This window comes from Meles meles, chromosome 15 (assembly GCF_922984935.1).
Source record: "Meles meles chromosome 15, mMelMel3.1 paternal haplotype, whole genome shotgun sequence".
Lineage (NCBI taxonomy): Eukaryota > Metazoa > Chordata > Mammalia > Carnivora > Mustelidae > Meles > Meles meles.
Window position 1 is genome coordinate 64,437,716 of NC_060080.1, and position 24,692 is coordinate 64,462,407.

The 24,692-nt window shown below is 34.4% G+C and overlaps 1 protein-coding gene and 1 non-coding gene across 2 annotated transcripts in view; one reads left to right on the forward strand and one right to left on the reverse strand.

Annotated features, from left to right (window-relative positions):
• The window catches only part of FANCL (FA complementation group L), a 113,327-nt gene that overhangs the window by 57,740 nt on the left and 30,895 nt on the right, over window positions 1-24,692 (forward strand). The window contains exons 9-10 of the mRNA XM_045979046.1: window positions 6,034-6,130; window positions 11,080-11,148. Of these exons, the coding sequence (XP_045835002.1) occupies window positions 6,034-6,130; window positions 11,080-11,148 (166 nt within the window). The remainder of the gene's footprint in view (window positions 1-6,033; window positions 6,131-11,079; window positions 11,149-24,692) is intronic.
• Window positions 17,084-17,189, reverse strand: LOC123926261. Its single transcript, XR_006815194.1, has one exon. It is a non-coding gene; the product is annotated as a U6 spliceosomal RNA (small nuclear RNA).

Genomic DNA, 24,692 nt, shown 5'->3' on the forward strand with positions numbered 1-24,692 from the left:
ATGGTAAAATCTGATAATGAAAGAAAAATCTTTTTTTTTTTAAGGTAATGAAGACTTTGCTGTGTTTTTAAATTACATAACTAATCAATTCTATATGATGAGGCTTTATAAAAAGTGAGGAAAAAATAGAAATATTTAGAATATGATTGAAATCTTTTTTCTTTTATTCACATACATTTTTTATGGAAATGGCATTGAGAATTAGTAACTGACCTTAAGTTTGATTGCTATTGTTATAATTTCTGTACTTGTTTTCAACTTACATAAAAATGCACTAAAAACAGCTAGTTGTCTGAAGGGTAAAAAAATGATGGTAAGTCAGTGATTTTGGGTATTACACAGTTCACAAAGGTAAGTGATGCAAAAAGCTGTCTTGATAGTTTTCTGTTCACTTCTGCTTGTGTTGTTTTGCAGAAGGGCTCATTAAAAGGATAAGAATTAGAGTCCTTGGGGTTTAACAGGATTTTCTGTTCAGAAATATTAGGATGTTAAGGATATCAAGAATGTCCTGGCGTTGAAAGCACTAAATACTTTTTGTTATAAGTAGGTTGATCTACATTCCACTTTACCCAAGATAATCCTAGTTTATGCCTTTTATCCTGGCCTCTTGCAGTCTCAGAAGTGTCTTTTTGGAAGAACTGTGTAGTCATCTTAGTTAGAAGATACTTATGTTTGTTTTAGTAATCACATGGCCCTAGGTAATTCAGAGATTAAATAGTTCTAACAGGGCAAGTATGATCTGATGGTTTTATTTTTTTTTAAGACAGCATATATATCAATTAGAGTGAGTAGAATTCAACTATTTGGCCTTTTAAATTTGTCTAGGGAAAGAGCTGAGTTTTATTAAATTTGTTGTGCTGTTGAAAGATTGTAAATATATATTAAGTTGAATTTTTAATTAAGTATCTTATTTTGGTAATGAACTTACTAATCCATTGATATTTTCTATAACTCCCAGTGCGTTTCAAAGAACTGTATACGTGTTGGGAAGAATGGAGATACTTGTTAGGAGGAAATTAATTCCAGTAACTCGACAAGAGCTTTAATTCTGGCTTATCAGCTATGTGACATTGGGCAAGTAATGTAACCTCTCTGAGCCATGTTTTATTTTTCAAATGAAACTAATAATACTTAGTAAGGGTTAAAAAGAAACATGTGTTATTTGATTGAAAGAATGCCTTGTATAAAATAGGTATAAAGTTGAGCTACTAGTTCACCTAAAAATGTCAGACTAAATATGAGCTTTACAGCTCTTAATTAGTGTTATGATTTAATTATAACCAGTAATGATAATTTTCATTGCATATTGCATAAGAACATAGATGTTAATAAGTATGATTTTCATCCTAAATTACCTTTATCATAGAGTGCTTTTTCCTCATATGTATTGAAATCACTGAAAAAGTGGAGATTATCTAATAATGAAAAAATTGTTTTTCTAAATTGGTAATATGTTTGTAGTATGTAATTTAAACAGTTTGCATTCAGTTGTTTAAAACTTGCATATGAAATCAATAAATATGAACCAGTCTGATAGTAACTTCTCCATGGTCATGTAATGCATAGAGCATTGATACAACGCATAGAAGTTTAAAACTTTCATATTCCTTAGAAAAAAGTTGATTTGATTGGGAAGCAAAAACTTGGAAAGGAACAGTGTGACAGTTTTGAGAAAGGCGAAGTCCTTTTGAAGATTTATTTATTTGAGAGAGAGTTCACGTGCTTGTGCATGCATATGCAGGTGGGGAGCGGGGCAGAGAGAGAGGGCGGAGAGAATCTCAAGCAGACTCCAAGACCTTGGTTGGGCTTGATCTCAAGACTCCTGAGATCATGATCTGAACTGAAACCAAGGGTTGGACACTAAACCAACTGAGCCACCTGGGCACCCCTAGGAAGATGAAGTCCTTTTGGGCTGCAGATGATTTAGGAAGGTTCATCCTAAAGGAGGTGGGTATTGGGATAAGCTTGGAAGGAATGTGGAGAGCCTTAAAAGGCAGTGGTGGAAGTAAGTTTGTAGTGATGGAAATGTACAGTTCATCTTTGGACTTTGTAGCAGATCAGTTGCTCACAGAAGAGGATAGAAAGCAGGGCCAGACTGAAAGGTCTTTCCTACTAGACTAAGGATTCTGTCTATGCAAGTGATGGGGACTCACTGACTATTTTTGAGCAAGAGTCGGTTAAGTACCCGACTCTTGGTTTTGGCTCGGTTGTGATCTCAGGGTCTCTTGAGCTCAAGCCCCACATTGGGCTCCCCGCTCAGCAGGGAGTCTGGGACTATCCCTTTCCCTCTGCCCCCCCTACTCATGCTCTCTCTCTCTCTAAAATAAATAAATCTTCAAAAAAAAGTACTTAGGAAGATTAATTTAGTCATGAAAGACAGAATAGATTGATGTATAGAAGATACAAGAAGACAAGACACCAATTAGGGAGATTGTTTTTTGAAGTAGTTAATGCTTAAACCTGAGGGTGGTAATGAAGATGAAATTGATGCTTTATTAAAACATGAAGATCTTTAGTCTGCCTTTTGATGTTATTGCTACATATATGCCTTGAGGTATTTAGAGAAAAACTATGTAACCTAAGCTCTTAGTCAAAGTAAATACTGTATTTCAAGAAAAACAAAGCAAATTTGTTTTGTCTGTCTGTACTGATACCATTCAGCTTTTACTAGGAACAGTGAAAACCTCTATGAATCTTAAGTATTAGTATCCTTTTTCAAAGGTTTTAAAAAATTTAACTCAAGTGTAATGCCATTTTATTGTAAGCAGTAACTTATAAAGAAATGCAGCAAGTGATAAATACAAAGTTAAGTGCCAAAAATATATATTCTTTAGATTTTATATGTGTTTTTCTATTTCCTTAGTCAGTTTTAGAATATGTCTATTTAAGTAATAACACCAAAACTTCTAAATACAAATTTTAAATGTGATTTCATAACTTTTCAAAAATTGAGCTTTTCACTGATTTTCCTAAACTTATTACTTATATGAACTTATATTTTATTTAAATGAGTGGAACTGTTTACTTCATATTGTCTAAATTGAGAGACCCAACTTTATAATAAAGCAGAGCATTTGAAATAGACTTTTTTCAGAAAAGTTGGTTTTGATATTACTTGTAAGATTTTATCACTTTTCCCCCTTCCTTTAATAATATCTTCCATAGACCAAACACTAAGATATTCTTTCCTATTGTGGATAGAAATACATTGTATTAGTAAGGATACAAGCTGAGCTGCCATTAACAAAGAGAACCCTAAATTCTCAGTGTTCCAAACAAGGTTAGAATTTTTTTCATCTCTCTCATTTAACAGTTGAGAGGTAGGCAGATGGTCAAGAGTGAGTTGGTAGCTCTGTTCCACAGGGTCATCTAAGAATCCATGTTTATTTTGTTTTTCAATCATCCAGCCTGGCTGCATTGTTAAGTACATAGGTCTTAGCCATATGTGGCTATTGACATTGACATTTATATTTAAATTACATTAACAATTCAGTGTCCATACCAGCTGTATTTTAAGTTCTTCATAGCCACACAGGGCCGTGGTTACTATTTTGGACAGTGCAGAGAGAGACCACCTCCATCACTGCAGACGGTTCTGTTGGTCGGAGCTGCTCAGAGTGTTGTGCTTGTCTGCACAACACTCTTTGCAGGCTCTCATTGGCCCAAGTTTTAGTCTGTAGGTGAGGAAGATGAGACAGGTGTGGGGAGAAGGCACAATTCTGTTATAAATGATTCAAGAGATGCACATATCCCTGCTGCTTACAGTTCTTTGACCAAGATTTATTGCTATGCTGACACCCAAGGGCAGCTGGAAGGGTTGTTAGCTGAGTGAAATGTACCCTGCTAAAATTTGGTTTAGTTAGGGGTGCTCTGGAGGCAGGAACCCTGTTACCAAAAGGAAGGAGGTGAGAACAGATAGCAGAGGACATTTTGCAATCTAGGTCAGGTGTACCAAAGTGTTAGTAATTACAGTAAGGTTTCTTCCTGTCCCTCATACAAAGTAGACAGGGAGTCAGCATGGGTAAAATGTTTAATTTTAAATGACTGTGCTGAGATTAACCCGTAATTGTACATTTTTGGCTGCTTTATTTGAATTAGTTCTTAAAAGTTCAACAAGATTAACATTATGATCATTTTGACTGCAAGGCCATATTTGGAGCATGACAGTGTTTATCTCTAAGGTATTATTTCTGTCTTAAATGTTGTGGGAAGATGATTTTTTTTGTGATTGTGTAAAGACTAGAACTTTTATTTCTCTCTTATAGGTGTTAGTAATGATTTCTAGTATATTGATGCTGAGCAGAAATGTGAAGCATGAGAAGTACTAGGTGGTGACTTAGTCGTTCCTTCTCTCGCCATCCGTTCTTGCTTTCTGTGTGCATATTTATCTGACTCTTCTAGACAGACACTCTGAAATGTTCATATGTACAACTTCGATATTTCTAAATAATATGGCATTTTCAGTGTAACTTACCAGTCTTAGAAATTCTGTACTGATTACTGTAATAAAAATGGATTTGGCTTGTATACCACATTTTCTCTCCCTTCTTCACTATTATTCTTCTATTCACCTTAAAATTTCTTAAACTTCCTTCATGTTCCTTCAGTTAAAGATGTTATCTCTTCCTCTCAAATTAGCAATTACAAATTTTAGTGTTCCTAATCTCCCTTCCTCTTATCTTTTCCCTTCTACTTCTCAATTTTTGTCATCTCTACTTTTTAAATTGCTGTGGTCAAATATATTTACATTAATTTCTGTAGCTATAATTAAGTCTTTTAGCTTTTGTCTGTTGCTGGATTCTAAAAATTGTAATTAGTAAACAGTTACATTTTTAATGACTACATAAATACTTTTCACTGAAAAGCTAGTGGTAGAGCAATTGCAGTTTCATCATAGCTTTATTATTTATAACTTAGTTTAAAATTTCTTCATCACTTTTGGTTTCTTGTATCTTTTTATATTAAGTTTGTCTTATATATAAGTCCTACCCTCTAGTCTATATATTCTACAGACTTTTTTGTCCACTATCTTCCTCCAGGAGTCTTCTTTCTTTCTCTTCTAATCTGTTTTGTTGGGACACCTCAGTGGCTCAATTGTTAAGTGTCTGCCTTTGGCTCAGGTCATGATCCCACGGTGCTGGGATTGAGCCCTACATCGGGCTCTTTGCTTAGCAGGGAGCCTGCTCCCACGCCCACCACCCGCCTCTCTGCCTACTTGTCATCTCTGCCAAATAAAACCTTGAAAGTCTTATGTTCTAAGTTTTTGGGAGGAGAAGGATTTGAGAATGATATATTAGAATACAGAATGATATATTTCAAAGGGTATTGGTTTCCGTTGTAGAAAATTCATGCATTTAGAGCAACTTAAAGCCAAAAACAATTGTGCTGTACTATAGGTTTAAAATTATTAGTCATTTTGAATACGTGTCCAGGTTAAATGTCAGAAGCTATATATTGCATGGAAAGAAAATTTATTGTTAGCAGATTAGACTGTACCTGTGCTTATATAACATTTTCCTTAGAGGATCAATTGAGTGTATGAACTAATATCAGCCAGATTTTTGTACACTAACATTATTGATAATAAAGGAGAAGTTCATTGAAGAGAAAAACAAATAAAGGAAGCATAAAAGTCTCATACTGTATGAAACTACAGAAATGGATCAAAGAGTTTGACAGGAAGTTTAATGTGTACATAAGCAGAGGCTGACAGCAACATGCTGTGTGTGCCAAAGGTTCCAGTGATGGAAAACCGAAACATAGTGCTCACTGACCACAGCATGAGCCTTGACACACATTGTAAATAATCCAGAGATCTATGACTGCATTAAGCACCAGGCTGGTGTATTAACGGCAGTAAATCTATAGCTGCATAAAGGGCTGGCATGCAGAAATTCCTCTGATTAATTTTTGTAATGGATTCATAGAAATACAGCAAATATTTTCATTTTGAATCCTGCCATCCTCCAACTTCCCCTCCCCCACCTTTGCCCTCCCTAGTATGATCATTTTTTATTTCCTTCCATTCACCAGACTTGTATATGTGGATACTTGTCTCAGTACCATCAAGTTAAAAGCTGAAGATGCTTCTGGTAGAAAGCATCTAATTACTCTCAAGTTGAAGGCAAAGGTATGTGCTTCATTAAACTGTTATTATGGTCAGGAAATACTCTGTGAAATGAACTCTGAATGTTTTCAATGTAGGAAGTGCTAATGGCTTCTGAAAAGGTATCTGGTACTTTTAAAAAATTTATTTTGGAAAGCTCAAAAAATTTACCCACTAGGTTTCCAAAAGCCTAGAAATGATTTTGTGTCGCTCTTTTACTGCAGATTTGCTCAAAATATAGACTTCATAGTGAAGAAATATAAGAAATAAGATTGGTCAGGCTCAGAGTACCTTGATGTCCTTTTTGTAACATTGTACAAGGAAAAAATTTGAAAGTTTCCACTATCCCAAGTAAAGTTTCACTGAAGTCTCTTGTCTTCAACTCTTACTATGAATTACATTTGTGGTTCTTATTTCTGAGCACCAACCCACTCTCCAAACACATCCATATGTATACCTTTTTATTCCTTGTTTTGGCTAAAATTTTAATTCTGTATTTTCAGAACTTGCAAAGGTTATGCCTCCATTTATAGACACTTTACAGGATAGTGATCTATAATTACTAATTCTATTGGCACAAAACATAGCTGTCTTTATGTCTTTGTTTTAGTTCTAGGTTATGAATTTTGAGAAATAAGTAGAGTAAGCAAGTTCAGCATATTAATCATTTATTTAGTAATCACTAGGGACGCATTAGAATTTGAGAAAACCTGGACATTTAACTTTTTTTATTGTTCCCAGGAATCATCAATCAACTCTGGTTTAGAAGATTATAGTATGAAAAGATCAATTGTGTTTGTCCGTTTTAAAAATGTGTCTGGCATTTAAGCTTTCCATGAGAGAAAATTAATACATAAAGCTGAACTGGGTGACACAGAAAAGTTGGTATCTTAGAGTGCCTCTTTATCAGACAATTTGAGAAATGACTCATTCTCTCTTTTTCTCACACACAGAATATTCAGGTATTATTTCAAGATTCGTGTGTGATAAGTTTTGAAAATATTAGTGGGATAGACATTTATTTGTCAAAGAAGTTACATGGGTATTTTTGTCAAAATGAATAAAAAATTATTTTTTAATTTTTAAAGGTGAGCTTGGTTTTTCCCCTTAAGATCAGGGAGAAATTTTCCTTTATTTTTCCAAAGATCACATGGGTTCTGTAATTTACTTCAGAGTTTTAATTGTTTGTACTTTGTACATTTGTAAAAATTGCTTTGCTGTTCTGAAGACCGAAATGAAAAATTTTAAATGCATCCTGTCTTGACTCGTGGTGGTGATGGTTTTTTTAATAGCCTTATTTTTGCACCTTCACTTTACTAAGGAGATTCTGTGTCTAGAACTACATCTATAAAATTTTATTATTCCACTTAATGACTTTAGTTGGTAGTATCAAGAGGAAGGATGTAGCCACTAGAATGGCCCATCCTTTTTGCTTTTTCTTATACCTTTTCAGGGTAGATAAGATGACACTTAATATTTCTGTGAAGAATGTTTCCAAGTTTTTGCAGCATTGATAACTGTGAAGCACGATTATGGATTCCCTGGGAAGAGAGAAGAGAAACCTTTATTTAAATTCAGAAGGAATTGAGAAAAAAATTTGTATCCAAAAAAAAAGTGGAAATGAATGATTTTTATATTGGTATGATTTATTAGAATCTTTTTAATAGTCCATTGAGTTCAGGTTACATAGACCAAAGTTGTATTTTAGTTGTGGTAATTTCTTTCTTCTGGAATATTTAGGTCTGGGATTGTCAGCTAAAAACAATGATAGCTAAAGCTACATGTTAAAAGTATATAGTGCAAAATCACAATTAAAACTAAATTTTAAAGATCAAGCTGATTTTTTTTAAACCTTAATGCAGACTTATTTTTGTAAATATACAAACCTTTATTTCTTTTACTTGATATTTTTTGATTTACAGTAAAGGAACACATTTGTTTCGGTTTTTTTTTTTTCCTTGAATACATGTTCTCCCAATTCTGCCATTCCCCCTCACTGTCTCCAACCCTCAAAGAAAACAATGCCAATTTTAATTAAACAGTCCTTATTAAAAGTGAATATATAAGTCAAAAAGAAATATAAGGGAAATAGTTGAATTTTGTCATTTTTATAGGTGTATTTCTATGCAATATTTAAAGTACATGCTAAACTATGGGATGGAACTATTATCTTTTCTTTTAAAAAAGGAGACCAGGGCTTCTTCAGCTTTGGCCAAGATCCAAGAACTACTTGAAAAACACAGATGTGTTTCAGAGGCTGGGCACTCTGTCTGCTGGCCATTTTTGTAATTTGCTACAGTTTGTATGTGTTTACTTCAGGGAAGCCTTACTGCTTAGATGGTCCAATCACAGAAGAGATTGGGTTAAAATTTTCCTTAGAACAACGTTCTATAGAATCTAAAAAATACCATATATGACAAAAATAGTTACTTAATATTGTATGATAATTGTATTCTTTTATAGTTATTGATTTGATGGGTTCTTTCAGGTGAGATTTGAAAAACTGTATGTTAATTAAGAATAAGAATTACTTATTTTTCAATTAATATTCCTTTATGTGGAGCTTTCATTGTTGTCAGTTGGACTATTGAAGTAAAACTTGGCAGTTAGTCTCTGGTTTTTATATACCTATACAACTTACTACTGAAAACTACCTGAATTTTGATAGTACATTATTGCATTTAGTTATCTATGTATAGTTTTATAATACAGAAGATTCTGGAATATCTAGGATGCTACTTAATAATTGACGTTAAATCATCCAGAAGTATATCAGTTTTTTAATTAGGTTCTATACAGTTATGTAAAGTTTATTGTATAAACAGAATTGATCTTGAACATGAATGTAATTAACATATATAGTATATTTGCACTTAACTTGCAATAGATATACAGTAAAACCACCTATATAGATCAGTCTAATTTATTACGTATTTGTATGTCTGTATATTTACACATAAAAATATATTTGAATACATCATCTTAGAAATTGTGACTCATATATATGGGATCATATGGAATTTATAATCTGCTTTTTTGTTTAACTATTTGTAGGTTTTTTAAAATCAGTATATATGCACCATTCACTATATTGAGTGTATTTGAATGTAGGAGATCATCTTCTCTTTTAAAATGTGCTGTATGTACTATAAATGACTTCCAAAGTCACAGATATTTTTCTTTGTTCATCTACTCTAATACAGTGAACATCTTATTAACTTCATACTCTTACCTAGATTGATGATTTAAGTTGATATTTTTCATTGTCAACATGAGGAGGAGATTAAAAAAACTCAAAATGAAGTAAATATTCCATTTTTGAATATTTTTGAGACCTCCATGGAGGTCTCAAGTGTGCATTATAATTTTTACAGAATCTTAACATGTTAGAAGGAAAAGAGACTTGATAACACTTTTGCTTGAGTTCAGTCAATTTTACCTATCAAACAGCCGTTGAAGTTAAATGACTTATCCAAGATCACATAAGTTAGCAGAGTTGGAAACCAGAGAAATTAAGATCTCTGTCTGCACTTATTTTGAGATAATTACATGACTTGTAAAGTCGCATACAGATTGTTTCTGTAGTGATTATAGCAGTTATACTCAGAAGTATATCATCTGATATTTTGAATTATAATAGAGTTCCTTCTTTTTCTCCAAATGAGAGCATTTTATATTTTTATTATTTCCTATATATTTGCCTTTGTGTTATCAGTTCTGCATAGCCAGATAACCATCAGTCAGAGTATAAGTTGATAAATTTCTTTTTAGCGAATTGCTTACTATAACTAAATGTTAATTCTTTTCAAAACATTGACTTCATGGGGCGCCTGGGTGGCTCAGTGGGTTAAAGCCTCTGCTTTCAGCTCGGTCGTGATCCCATGGTCCTGGGATCGAGCCCCATATCAGGCTCTCTGCTCAGCAGGAAGCCTGCTTCCTCCTCCTTTCTCTCTACCTGCCTCTCTGCCTTCTTGTGATCTCTATCCGTCAAATAAATAACTCTTAAAAAAGAGAGATTTAAAAAAACAAACATTGACTTCAAATGTTTGCTAAATACTGTAGTGATAATTTTTGGAAACCATTTGCTTATTCTGTGAAGTAATGAGAAATAAAAGGCTGAAGAAAGTGAAAGTCTAAAACTTATTTTAAAGACTTTGTCAAATGAGAGATAGTTTTCCCAAATTAATTTTCTTTTGGTAAATTTTGCTTTTTAATGAAAATAAGTGAGTTTTCTTTAATTACATCTGACTTCCAAGAATCCAGAATGGATTTTACAGAAGTCATGTACTACAATTCTCTAATAACAAAAGTGATTTTAAGAAAAACTGCCTTTTGTCTTTCTTACCTTAGACACCTAATTTATCCTTAATGACTATCACTTTTTGTATGAAGCTGTTGAATTAATTTTTTTATTGACCATGAAAAGGTTTTTCTTAAAACTATTACTTTTATTTTCCTTCATAACCAGAAGGCATTTCATTGTTTCTTTTCTTTTATTATATATTTGCTAAGAGTAATTGCTTTATTGTGAAAAATACGTTTTTGTACACTTCTTGGTTCTTTTAACAGATAACTTTTTTTTAAGTAGTGCCTGAGATGGAGATTAAATTTTAGATCCAAAGGAAATTAAATATTAACCAGTTTGATCTCTCATTTTAAAGGTAAAGAAACTGAGATCCTGTGTGTTTCACCCCTCAATTTACAGTTAGTAGCTGACCTGACACTGACTTAATTCATTATTCTTTACTCAAAACCTATTGCTTTGGCACCCCAAATCACCAAACTTTGTACCTCCTGAGCATAAGTTGACTTATTAGTCAGCTCTTGACATTTTCTACAATAATAGAATCAAAATATTAACATAATACATTTGCATTTATAATAAGATTTTTCCTATTCAGTTTTTCTGAAATAGTTCATGTGAAATTGTCACGACAGAAGCAAATATGACCTAATTTTATGCCTTTTCATAGTACCCGGCAGAATCACCAGATTGTTTTGTGGATTTTCCTGTTTCATTTTCTGTTTCCTGGACACCACAGGTAAGTTCTTAGATTTATTTTAAGTAGCTGAAAAGCATATTCTATTAAAACAATAGGTTATAGGTTACAGCTATAGGTTATAAATATAATATATATTTATTTATATATATAATAATTATAGGTTATAGGTTACATTTTAGGTTATAAAGAGATTTTTTTGTTTTTATTGTTGTAAATATTTATTTATAAACAGAACTTTCAGAGTGCTTTCTTTCCCTGTATTTCCTAGTAGTTAATGTCCAGTTTCTCCCTCCCCCTCCCACTTACACCATCTAGTCTTTAGGTATTTATGCCTCATACTAGATAAATATGAAGGTTTATTCACAGAAATTTAATTTTAATTTAAATCATAAAGAACTCTAAGGCAGTGAGCAGTAAGTAGAAAGTTGGGTGAATTTTTCAGACTGCTGAAACTGTTAATATTGATGCATAATATCAGAGAATCTTTTTCAGAGAAGAAAGAGTTATGCCTGACAATACAAATCACTTGCACTGAGTTTTTATTGTTTTAAAGTGGTTGTCCGTAATTCATCCTTCAGCATAGGCTATATTTTTGTATGGGCTTTGGGACGTTCGTACTTGTGTAAAGAATATAGGAAATTCTTTCTTCTGCTTCTATCAGTTTAATTTCTCAAAATGTTGATACCTAAGAAGAATATGAAATTAGAAGTACACTGTAAATGGTAACACAATGTAGATGTAAGGTTTTTAATTGTATGAACACCAACATTATATGTGTGTGTGATTTTTAAAGATCTGACAGAGTGGTGGTTAGATTCAGAGAATAATCTAGTCATGACAGGCATGGTCCTTCTTTCACCAAGTAAATTGTGCCATTTGGGAGCAAAATGGAGAGAACATTTCTGTTCTCATCCGAAGAGGCGGGGGGCGGGGCGGGGGTGGAATTCCTTTTGACATTTTACAAATATTCTGTAGAGGCTACCTGTATTTTTGTTAGGAAATTTTGATGGGGTCAAGTGAAAATTTATGCCTAATTTTTAAAGTACATATATACAGTAATTGTGTATGAAGGTAGTTTTCAAAAAGACCTAACAGGATTTAAATAGCGTTGTGTAGGTTCAAATGTCATTTATTACATAAATGACACATATATATTAAAAATTATTTTTTTTCTTTAAAAACAATCTCCCTGCTTTAAATGGAAACTGAGAAAACGCAGCAAAAGAAAAGAAAAACCCTGTAATTTGCTTTTGATATTCTGATACAGGTTATAAAAACCTAAGAAACACTGTTTATTTTAAAATTTTTTTTAAAAGACACTTTTCCTCTTTTTTAAATATACATTTTCTGTTTTGCTTTCCTCTTTTTAAAATAAACATTTTCCTCTTTTTAAAAGAGGAATTTCCTATTTGGCTCTGTAAACTTTGTTTTATGTGAGATTATGAGATAGGACTGTACCTGGATTATATTATTCTTTCCAGATATGCTATCTCTAGATTAAATTTTAATATGTATCAGAATCCCAATTCAAAGACTATATTTCTGATGAATTTGTAGTATTTTTAACGTAGATAAACATACAAGCTTTTCCAGCCTTAAATCTGTGAAAAAGTTTGCATCTCCACAAGAAGACTGTTTAGCGCGTACCTTACTCTGTCATTCAGCACAATTATTTTGTGATTTCAACACACTGGGAAATCTTTGAGGGTAATTTCTTCCAAATTTGCTATCTGTATTTAACACCAGCTCAGTGCCTTGCACATTTACGCATGGGATGAGTTTTAGATCTAGTTAGGTCATACAGCAAGTTTTCTGTTTTGTACTAGCTCCCAGAGAACAGAGCCTAATTAGTAGTAACTGGAATGTTATTTTTTTAAAGCACAGATAAAAATTTGGATACCTTTTTATCCACAACTCAGATTTGATAGATGTTAATTTTTGTCACATTTGTTTCATTTCTAGCTCTTATCTCTGTCTCTCTCTTAGGAATAAAATGTTCTGCTAACAACTAAGACTTTATTCCTCTTTCCCCTTTCCTTCTCTCCCTTTCGAGGTAACCACCCCTCTGAAATTGATGCATGTGCTACCCATGCATCTTTCTTGCTACGTTTGTTCATGTCATATTCTATAGTTTTGGCTGTATGAATTTTTTTATACAGCGTTTGAGATTTACCCGTGATCTTTGCATGTTTAATACATTAAATGCTTTATATAGTTACATTATATGAATCCACCAGTTAATTTATTCGTTGTCCTGCTGATAAGGTTGTTCACAATTTTTTAAGTTGTGTGCTAGTGAATATCCTTACATTTTCTTGTATGTATATGAGACAGTGTGGCTTATGTCTAGAGAAAATGTTGGATTGAGGGGAATGCAGCTCTTTGAGATTACTAAATATTGCCAAATTGCCTTCTCAGATTGGTTGTATAAGTTTATTCCCCTACTCAGTAATGCATGTAATATCTACTTCTCCAAATTCTTTCCAGGTCTTAGCCTGCCCTTTATTCTTAACAGGAATTGAAATTATTACTGTTTATAATCTTTGCTTATTTAAGAATTTTTCTTAATTTGGATACCAATTATTGGTTATATGGGATGTATTTTCTCTCTGTGGTATGCTTTTTACCTTTGTATGTAATCTGTTTTGTCAGAAGTTTAACTTTCAGTGTTGTCCCAAGTCTTGTCCTTGTGATTTCTGCTTTTTGTGTCTTGAATGGGAAAACCTTTCATATCTTGTTCTGAGAAGATAATTTCCTATCATTCTTAAAGTTAATACTTTTTTTCGTATTTTCAGTTTGCACTTGCCTATTTTATATATGTGCCTAGAATTTGGATGTGTCTCCATTTGTTTAGATCTGGGGGTAATTTCAGTTTTTCTTTTATATTTGCTATTAAAATGTTTCAGAATACATTATTTACTTAATTTAGAGTCTAGCAGTACATCATAAACATTTTGCTAATAATACTACCAGTGGTATGAGCTCTTGAGTCTTTTAGACATGATGAGAGTATTGGCAATATTAGTTTATGTTGTAAAAGTAAGCAATATCAGACTACTTTGCTATGTATGATCTTTTTTCATTGATTTGTTGGAAATAATTCTGCTTGTGAGAATATTTTTTTCTTAACAGCTTTTAAACAGTGTGGTTCTTAAGCAAAATAAATGCAGTCTAGCAGCAAACTTATATTTAAGAGATTGTATATGGGTTCCAGATAATTCATTAAAAAAAAAATCCTTGTCTGTTTTTGTTTTGTACATTTATTTCCTCTTTGGATTCAGTGTTTCTGGACTTTAAACTTGGAAGATCTTTATTTTCCTTTCTTTTTGTGAAATAATAGGCATGGCTTTGTGGCATCCATATTAAAAATGGGTAATTTTCCTTATGGTCCCTGTCTTCCTGCTGGGTTGATAATGTTTTGATGTATTTTTCTTTTGCTCTGATGAGAGGTCTGCTGCTGCTGCTCTGACATATTCATTTGGATGAATAATTATAACTTGCACAATGTCAAGCTGAAGATGGTAGGGTTTTGTGCGTCATGACAAGCCTAGTAGCCAGTGCAGGTGTCTCACAGCATGATCAGCAACAGCCAGTGTATTCTGGCTCAGAGGAGACATTTAGAGTGGTAAGAAATCAGCACCAAGGGCAAGGCTGCTGCTACTACTGCTGCGGTGATCTGTGCCAAAGAAACACAAAGTGCTTCTCAAAGACGAGTGACTGCATACCTCTTTTCAGATACTTACTTTGCTTACCCAGTAAATTTTCTTTTATGGATTTGGCATAGAATATAAGAACACCTCATTTTTATCTTAATCTGCTTTCTAGCATCATAGATGCTCCATGTATCTTTAATAGCCTGCTACCTTTGGGCTTTTACATATAGGTCATATATGTGAATTTTGTTGACTAATGAGTCCACAGAATGCTCTAATGTAAGATTTTAAGTGCATTGATATTGGGGTCTATATAAGAACAAAACTCATTTTCTCTAGGTTACTGACCAACCCAAAATAGGTGTTAATCTGGGTGATGCAGTCTGTTAAGTGTCCAACTCTTGGCTTCAGCTCAGGTCATCATATCAGGGTCTTGGGATAGAGCCCCAAGTCAGGCTCTTTACTCAGCTCGGAGTCTGCTTAGGACTCATTCTCCCTCTCCCTCTGCCCCCCCAACCCGACGTGTGTGTGTGTGTGTGTGTGTGTGTGTGTGTGTGTGTGTGTGTGTGTGTGTGTGCGTGTGTGCGCGCGCGTGCGCACTCTTTCTGTCTCAAATAAACAAATAAATCTTTAGGAAAAAAATGCAGTTCTGCCTATAAATATGCCATTAAGTGCAGGCTTAGTGAAGTGTCCTTGCCATGGCAGTTGGAATTTTCAGATTTGGTAGGATACAATAAGCAGTGGTCTTTATATTTTTATCATGGAAATCTCATATTCTTAGAATAATTCCATGAATGCAAGAATAGCAAAACTAATGATGAAGCCTCTGGCTGATAAGCTGATGGTGAATGAAGAATTTGTAATTAAAGGAAACAGTCCTATTACATAGCAGGGAGCATGATCCATTAGTTAGAGCAGCAGACTAGCCGTTGGGTAGCTTAGGTTCTGTTTACAGTTCAGTCATTGCCTTAATTGTATAATTTCGAACAAGTCATGTGTCTGCCCTTTGCTTTATTAGTTCATATTATATGGAAATAATGAACTTTTTCACAGAGATGTTAAGAAAAATAAGTTTGATTTAAAATAAACTGTGTCAGGGGAAGAACCGTCAAAATCCACTCTAAGGGTCCTGTGGAACTTCTTTTTTGACCTGCTACTAGATTATCGTTCTTTCCATCTTTCCTTTTTGCTGCCTTTGTTGGAGAACTAGTACTGCATTTTTGTTCACTCTTAAATTAGTTAAGTAAATACACTTTTGCCTTTTATTGCTGCTCTAGCAGTATGTTTAAAAAGACATCAAAAAGACCAAAACAAAGAAACTAAATTCATTACTGAGATGATGTGATATGGTAGAAGAACTATCTGTGTGATCTGTTGGACTCAGTAACCTGTTAACCACCTTTCTTTTTCTTCAGTAACTTATTTTAGAAGTACCCTATACTGATTCTTTAAAAAAGTAAATAGAGTGCAAATGAGCAAAATTAGGAAAATATAAAATACAAAAGTGCAAATTTTGCACTTAAAATATAAAATTAGGAAAATATAAAATCTAAATGAAATGTCCTTATTTAGAATGGTGTTCTCAGTAGATAATAGCTTTGAAACTAGGATTGTCATTTAAGATATTTCAGTTTTAAAACATCACTGGTAATGTGCATTTATTCCAAATATTCCTTAGAATCATTTAATTTTTAGTTATAATTAGGTTTACTTTTATCCATCAGATTGAGAACTATTGTGTTCACATTCTAGGAACTGGTTATATTTACATTTATTTAGGTCCCTCAGTTAAATAGCAGTAGTTTCTTAGTCTACACTTACCATATTTTTGTTGACTTTATTCCTAAGTATTTTAAAATTTTTTCTTCCTACTATGAATGCTTTTTTAAAAAAGTTATATTTTCTAGTTTACCATGAGAATGTGGGCAAGCTATTTTCTTTTTAAAGCTTTTACTTTTATTAAAAGTTACATAAGAACATAGTTTAAAGAGTTAGGTTACAGGGTTTTTTGTTGGTGCCGTTTTCTTTTTCGACCAAAGAACATTTCCTAGCCTCCTTCCCACCTTTTTCCTCTTTCTGCGGGGTCAACGACTTTTGAGTGTTAGCTGATTCTTTTGGTGCGACAGTATTCTTTATGTTATTGCGTGTTCTTGTAATTATGCTGCCTTTGGTTTGCTTGGTTTAGGCATTATCTTTTAACTTTGCCTTTAGGTGGGTTTGCTGTTTCTTCTACCTGCTCCCACTCCACACCCATGTATACTTCCTAGCTTCCTGTTTTTCTCAAATAGTTTTACCTTGTATTTTTATTTAATTTTTTAATGTTTTATATGGAATACTTCACAGATTTGTATGTCACCTTGCGCAGGGGCCCTGCTCGTCTTCTCTGTCTTGTTCCATTGTTAATATATGTGCCGCTGAAGTGAGCCCCCACGTAGTTATCTTTTAATTTTGATTATATCAGTACTCAGTGTTCACATTATGAACATGTATATATGCTATGCAGAGATAAGCCATGTGGTTAAAATAACTATTATTTTTTCTTTTGTTACCTGGTTTTTGTTATTCCTAGAGTTAACAATTATCTTAATTTTTCATTTCTGTAGTTTTCTCTATACTTAAAACTCATTCAACCTCCCAATTTCCCGTCACTCATCTAGATCTCTTCTTAGCCATCTGTATTAGGTTTCTGTTGACTTTATTTTTGGGGAATTTCATGCGATTTACCTAATAACCTTCCTGTTGAAAAAAAAATTTTTTTCTTCTGTCATGTTAATTTCTAAGAGTTTACTTCATGAGTGTATGTACTTTCACCCCCAGAAATACTGTTTTTCCCTTCTAAGTAGTTTCTTTTTCCTTCAGTTACTCTTTTTTTTCTGCACTTAAAATCTTTGGTCATCTGCTCGTGGTTAAAAGTCAGATATGGGGCACCTGAGTGGCTCAGTGGGTTAAAGCCTCTGCCTTCGGCTCAGGTCATGATCCCAGGGTCCTGGGATCTAGCCCTGCATCGGGCTCTCTGCTCAGCAGGGAGCCTGCTCCCCCCCCAAACCCCCACCCCCGCCTGCCTCTTTGCCTACTTGTGATATCTGTCTGTCAAATAAATAAATAAAAATCTTTAAAAAAAAAAAGTCAGATATAAAAAGCTGTTTGGGGAAAAAAAACTAAATAAAAAGCTGTTTGGAAGCTCTCAGTGCATGCATGAGGCTTGTCAACTGTGAACTTTATTTCCGAGTCATCTGACTAGATCTCATAATGAGGAATGCCAAATGTCAATACTTTCAGGTCTTTTTGAGTGACGGGTTGCTCAGATTTCTTGGAGAAGACTCTTCCAACATTCTGTTTCTGAGCAATCAGAGAACATTCCTCTGAGGTGTAAGTTGACCAGACTGGTCGACAGGAAACCACAGCCTGAATTAGTAAGCACTTAACTTGATGCCATCTTCTACTGATAGGGCTGAACATAGTGTAGCCGTGAAAGAAACATGCTTACAGGGTAAACCTCCGTTACCACAGAGCAGATAATAAGGGTGGATTTGGAGCTAAGAGGCAAAAAATGGTATCCTAGTCAATCACTTGGTTTTTTCAGACTTTAATTTTGACCATTCTTTGTTGTGTGTAGTAGTCAATTTTTTCTCCCTTCAGTTTTATTTGTTGCTGATGTATATACATCTTTTTTTTTCTTCTTTTTTTTTTAAGAATTTACTTATTTACTTGACAGAGCAAGAGAGTACAAGCAGGGGGAGCTGCAGAGGGAGAGGGAGAAGCAGGCTCCCTGCTGAGCAGGGAGCCAATGCGGGGCTTGATCTCAGGATCCTCACCCTGGGATCATGACGTGAGCCAAAGGCAGATGCTTAACCTTCTGAGCCACCCAGGCACCCCTATAAATCTGTTTTTTTTAAATGATTTTCTATCTAGTAGCCTTGTTAAACTCTTACCTAATAATTTATCAGTAAATTCGTCTGGATTTTTCTGTGAACATATTTGTAATGACAGTTTCATTTCCTCCGTTCCCATCTTTATACCTGCCTCCCCCTACCCCTGTATTGCTCTGGCTAGGCTTTCTAAAACAATGTGAAATAGTAAACATTTTTGTTCCAGATCTCAAAAAACAAAAAACATAAAACTTCACCGTGTTTATTATTAGGTAAATTTTTGTATATGTATTTCTTTTACTAAAATCCTCTAACAATTAATGGAATTTATTTCTATTTCTGTTTTGCTGGGAGTTTTGTTATGAACAGTTGAATTTTGTCAAATATATTCTTTCTATATAATAAGATAGTCAGATTGTTTTCTCCTTTAATCTGTTAATGTGGCGAATTGATTATTTGATTTCCTAATGTTAAGCCAGTCCGCTGTTCTTAAAATACACTCAGGTTGTGGTATATTTTATATTTCTCTGTTGCTCACACACGTGATCTCTGGTGCATATTGCTTATTGCCAGATTTCATTTTTTAATTTTTTTAGGAATTTGCATGTATGCTTATATGAGCAAGCCCTTTGTTTTTCTGCTTCCACAGTTTTCTTTTTGTCGCCTCTCCAATTTTCCCTGTTCTCTTTGAGATTATGTCTTAAAGGAAAAACAGGAGCAACATAGTTTTAGTGAGTTTTAGGGAGAGGCTGAAGTTAGATGTGTGTATTTAATCCACCTTCCTTACCTAATAGCTTTTACCCTCTTTTTATAGAATATTAAATGTGTCGTTACTGCTTTCTTTGTTTGAATCCTGATGTATAAACTAGTTGTGAACAAGGAATATTAAAATGATTTCATTGCTTTCACCAATGGGCTGTTAAAGAGAAATATTAATTTAAATGTTAAAACTTCTAAATAAGTATGCTAAATATGAATGGGGTTGCCACATAGGCAAGTGACCAAAGAACTCCTCTTGTTTTCCCATTCACTTGTGTAATATGAGGGTATTAGTGTGGAACGGTCAGGTTTCTTTGGACCTTCATAAAACTTAGGGTAAGATAAATAAGAAGAACTAACTTACAGAAGTCTACTAGGGAAGTTCTGTCCTATTTTTAGGGCTTTACTAGATGAAAATTGTATAGCTGTCATGGTCAAGTCTTTCTCAATAGTTACCTTGAAAAAGTACATAAACAGAAAAGCAAGGAGCAACGTTTTTCAGTAGGAAACAATTTAAATGTAACATACGTTTATTATCCACTGTCTGTGGAGCAGTGAGCTGGATTCTGAGGATGTTAAAGTGAATTAGGTTCTAATACCTAGCTAGGGTAGGCTTTCACGATTAGCTTTCGGTCTGATGAGGAAGGAGGTATTTAAAAAGATAATTTCAGTAAAATGTGTTGAGTGTTACGATGAGCCATTTTGATAAGGTAGAGTAGAAGCATGTAATCTAACCTGATGTGGTCAGCCAAGTTTTCTGGACAAGATGTTACTTGAGTTCAGTGTGTCTTGAGGAGTAAGAAGTTAGGCTTGGGAGGAGACAGGAAACTTCAGGGGAGAACTGCATTAGCCAAAGAACAAATACATGAAATTATAGGCGATAAGGCATGAATTACACAGCATTTGGTACTCTACAGTCAGAGTTAGCGGTAAGACTGGACGTTTTGCTAGAATTTAGGCAGGGTCTGGTGTACAGGCATACCTTGTGTTACTGTACTTTGCTGTATTGTGCTTCACAGATAATAGGTATTTTAACAAATTGAAGGTTTGTGGCAGTCTGTCTTGAAGTCTGTTGGTGCCATTTTCCAATAGCATTTGCTCACTTTATGTCTCACATTGTGGTAATTCTTGTAGTATTTTAAGCTTTTTCATTATTATTGGTTATGATCTGTGACGTGATCTTTGATGTGACTGTTGTAATTGTTTTGAGTCACTATGAATTGCAACCTTATAAGATGGCGAACTTAATGTGTTCTGACTGCTGCACATACTGTACATTCCCCCTCTCTCTCCCTCTCCTTTGGCTGTCCTGGGCCCAAGACACCCAAATTTTGAAATTAGGCCGGTTGATAAGCCTAAATGGCCTCTGAGAGGAAGAGTCACCTGTCTCTCACTTTAAATCGAAAGCTAGAAATGATTAAATTTAGTGAGGAAGACCTGGCAAAAACTAGGATAGACCAAAAGCTGGACCTCTTGAGCCAAACACTTAGCCAGGTTGTGAATGCTAAGGAAAAGTTCTCGAAGGAAATTAAAAGTGCTACTCCAGTGAACAAACAAATGATAAGAAAACAGAACTGTCTTATTGCTGATACAGAGAAAGTTTTAGTGGTCTGGATAGAAAATCAAACCAGCTGCAGTGTTCTCTTAAGCCTAAGCCCAATCCAGAGCAAAGCCTTAACTCTTCAATTTTATGAAGGCAAAGAAGAGGTGAGGAAGCTGCAGAAGAGAAGTTTGAGGCTACAGAAGTTGGTTCACGAGGTTTAAGGAAAGAAATACTCTGTCTAGCATCAAAGTTCAAGGTGGGTGGGCACCTGGGTTATCTAATCTAATCCAGACCTCCTTCAGCTTTTGTTTATCTGAAAATATCTTTATTTCTTCTGCCCTAATGGACAGTTTGACCAGAAACAGGATTCTTGGGTGACAGTTTTTGTTTTTGTTTTGTTTAAGCACTTGGAATATATCAACCTACTGCCTTCTGCCTTTCAGAATTTCTTATGAGAAATCTGATTGTTTTTGAGGGTCCCTAATACATGATGAGTTGCCTTTTTTCCCCCAAGACTCTCTGTCTCTGGCTTTGAAAGTGTGATTATAATGTGTCTTGGTGTGGGTCTCTTTGATTTCATCTTGCTTGGACTTTGTTGATCTCTTGGATGTTTATATTCATGTCTTTCATCAAAATTGGGAGTTTTAAGACATTGTTCAAATATTCTCTCTGTGCCACTGTCTTCTTTTGGGTCCCTACAGTGCATACATTGGTCAATTTGTCCCACAGTTCCCTTAGGTTCTGTTCGCTTCTCTGTATTCCTTTTCACATTTGATAGTTGACATTGTCTTGTCATTAAAGTCTCAGATTCTTCTCTCAGATTAAAGTCTCAAATCTGCCTTTAGGTTCCTTTTGTGAATTTTTCATTTCAGTCATTGTACTTTCAGCTCCGCAGTTTCTTTTTGGTTTCTTTTTAGGTTTTCTTTCTCTTGTTGATATTTCCATTTTGTTCATCATTTTCTTTCTCTATGTCTTTCTCTGCATCTTTTTAATTTTTAGATCATACTTAAAACGTCCTTTTCAAATTCTGATTTTTTTATTTAAATTTTATTTATTTGAGAGACAGAGATCACAAGTAGGCAGAGAGATAAGAAGGGAAGCAGGTTCCCTGCTGAGTAGAGAGCCAGATGTGGGGCTTGATCCCAGGACCCTGGGATCATGGCCTGAGCCAAAGGCAGAGGCTTTAACCTCCTTTTCAAATTCTTGTCTAATCTATTCTCAGGTCTTTTTTAGGGAAAATTGCTGTTAATATTTTTTTTTCCTTTGGATCAAGGCCTCACTTTCCTGTTCTTTTATGCCTTATAATTTTGTTGTTTTTAAAAACTGGATACTTTAATGGCACCTGGGTAGCTCAGTGGGTTAAAGCCTCTGCCTTTGGCTCAGGTCATGATCCCGGTATCCTGGGATCAAGTCCCATATCGGGCTCTCTTCTCGGCAGGGAGCCTGCTTCCTCCTCTCTCTCTGCCTGCCTCTCTGCCTACTTGTGGTCTCTGTCAAATAAGTAAATAAAATCTTAAAGAAAAAAAAAACCAAAAACTGGATACTTTAATAGCAAGGTAACTCTAGAAATTGGATTTTCCTTTTTCCCTAGAGAAGAAAGATTAAAATCTCCCATTTTTAAAATTTTATTCTTAATTTTTGATTGTTATAGGCTGTCTCTGTGCTGAGTCTGCTGATCATTTTTGAGCCTTCGTCTTTCCTGGGCTTGCACAGTGACTTCCACGTTTCTTTGTGCAGTTACTTTGGTGTGTTTGTATCCTTAATGTCTGATTCCCAAAAGGGGAAAAAAGGAAAAATGAAGTGGAGGGGAAGGGAACGGCATATCTTTGAATATTCGGGAAGTCACTTCTCCAGGAGGAGGAGAGGCTTGCAGTCACGGGGCATTGGAGCAGAGCACAGATTCCCTGTATGTGGAAGACTGATCCCTTTGCCTTCCCTAGCTCCAGTAAGCTGTGTGTACATTGCTCCTGAGTACCTGCAGGGCTGCTGGCTATGGAGCTGGATGATGGGTGGTCTCTGTCAAGCTCAGAGCTGAAATTGATAGAATTTGCAAGCCTCCAGAGTTCCAAAATATATCAGGGTCTATCAGTGTCAATGTCTAGGTGGGGAGACCGTTCCTGGTTTCTGCTTAGCCATCTACTCAAAATCCTCTCGTCATTGGCTTGCTGTTGATTTTTTTTCTTAATGGTCTGTAATATAGGATAGCTAAGGACCACACTATGAGAGTGTCTCCTAATCTTCCACATGCAACTTGGCAGATGTTCTTTCTTTAAAGGTAGTTGCTATGATCACTCTGTAATGGCTGCATAGGAACGTATGAAGTGAGTCTGTTTCATTTGACTTTATGGATAAGATACTTGTTCACATGTCCCAAAAATAGTAGCAGATCTTTTAAATAATCCTCAGTATTGGTCAGTTATAGTAAAAATAAACTTAAGTATAGAAAGGGTTGATATGGCCCTGTGGATTGTTTGACAGAGAATAGCATTTGATTAAATAGATGTGGTTATAGAGCTACTTAGAGAAGGTGTGGAGAACATCAATGAAGCTTGCAAATAAGATCAAATGAACTGAATATTTAAGAGATTTGCTCTCTCTTTAAAGATATCTGATTAGAAATATTGCAATTAATATTAAAATTAAATTTCTTAAAAAGTCTAATCTCTTGATATTTCCTTATTCTATTGAAGCTTTTTGAATCCCCCAGAGATAAAGACAAAAATGATTATTAGAGGATTTATCTGCACATATTATAGGAGGAAAGTATAAAAAAAAAATCAGAAGGGAAAGCAACTGTTGCAAGTACCAGAAAATTATGCTATTAATTTAAGTGTCATCAGAGCACAAAAGATCACATTCCAGGACTGTGAGAAAATTATTAAAATACTGGAAATAATAGTACTTAAGATGAAGATATTATACTCTAAGATCTGGTTAAGTGACTGACATTATTATATCACTTCAGGTATTATAAAAGTAACAAAATGCTTCTAAAGATAATAAGCATTACATTTTGAGATTGGCAGTGTTCACACTTTTCTGCTTAAGTGCTTTCCTATTTAACATAATTTAATAACAGTTATGGGGAATGCTAACATCTGAGTTCTCATATATATCCTTTTCCTTTTTCCTTCCTTCCTTCAGTGTATACACATCTTAGTCATCTATATATATAAAAGTGATAAAATTTCATTCTCCAAGTGGTGGGTTTATGAAAAAACTTTTCTTACTTTTCTGCCTTTGTCCTCGGTGTTAGAACTATTTCTACTTCATAATTTTTTAGCTCCTAATTATTGATTATTCTACTGCAAAAAAGGTAGCGCTAATGTAGATCCCATTACTACCCAGAAATCAGAAATTTTTTAATAGCTTTATTAAGGTGTAATTGATATGTAATAAACTGAACATACTTAAAGTGTACAATTTGAGTTTTGACCTGTGTTTACACTTGTGAAATCAACCCCACTCTCAAGATAATAAACATTTCCATTAGACCCAAGTTTCCCCATTCCCCTTTATAATCTCTGGCTCTCTTGGCCTTACCCTTGGTTCCCAGGCAACTACTCATCTACTTTCTAGAATTTTATATAATTCTATGTATTCTCTGTCACATTTCTTTCCCCAGCATATTCATTCATTGTGGCATATAATAACAGTTCATTCTTTCTATGCTGAATAGTACTCCATTGTATGGATTTACTGCATGTTGTCCATTTAGTTGTTGATGGACATATGAATTCTTTCCAAGATTTGGCTGTT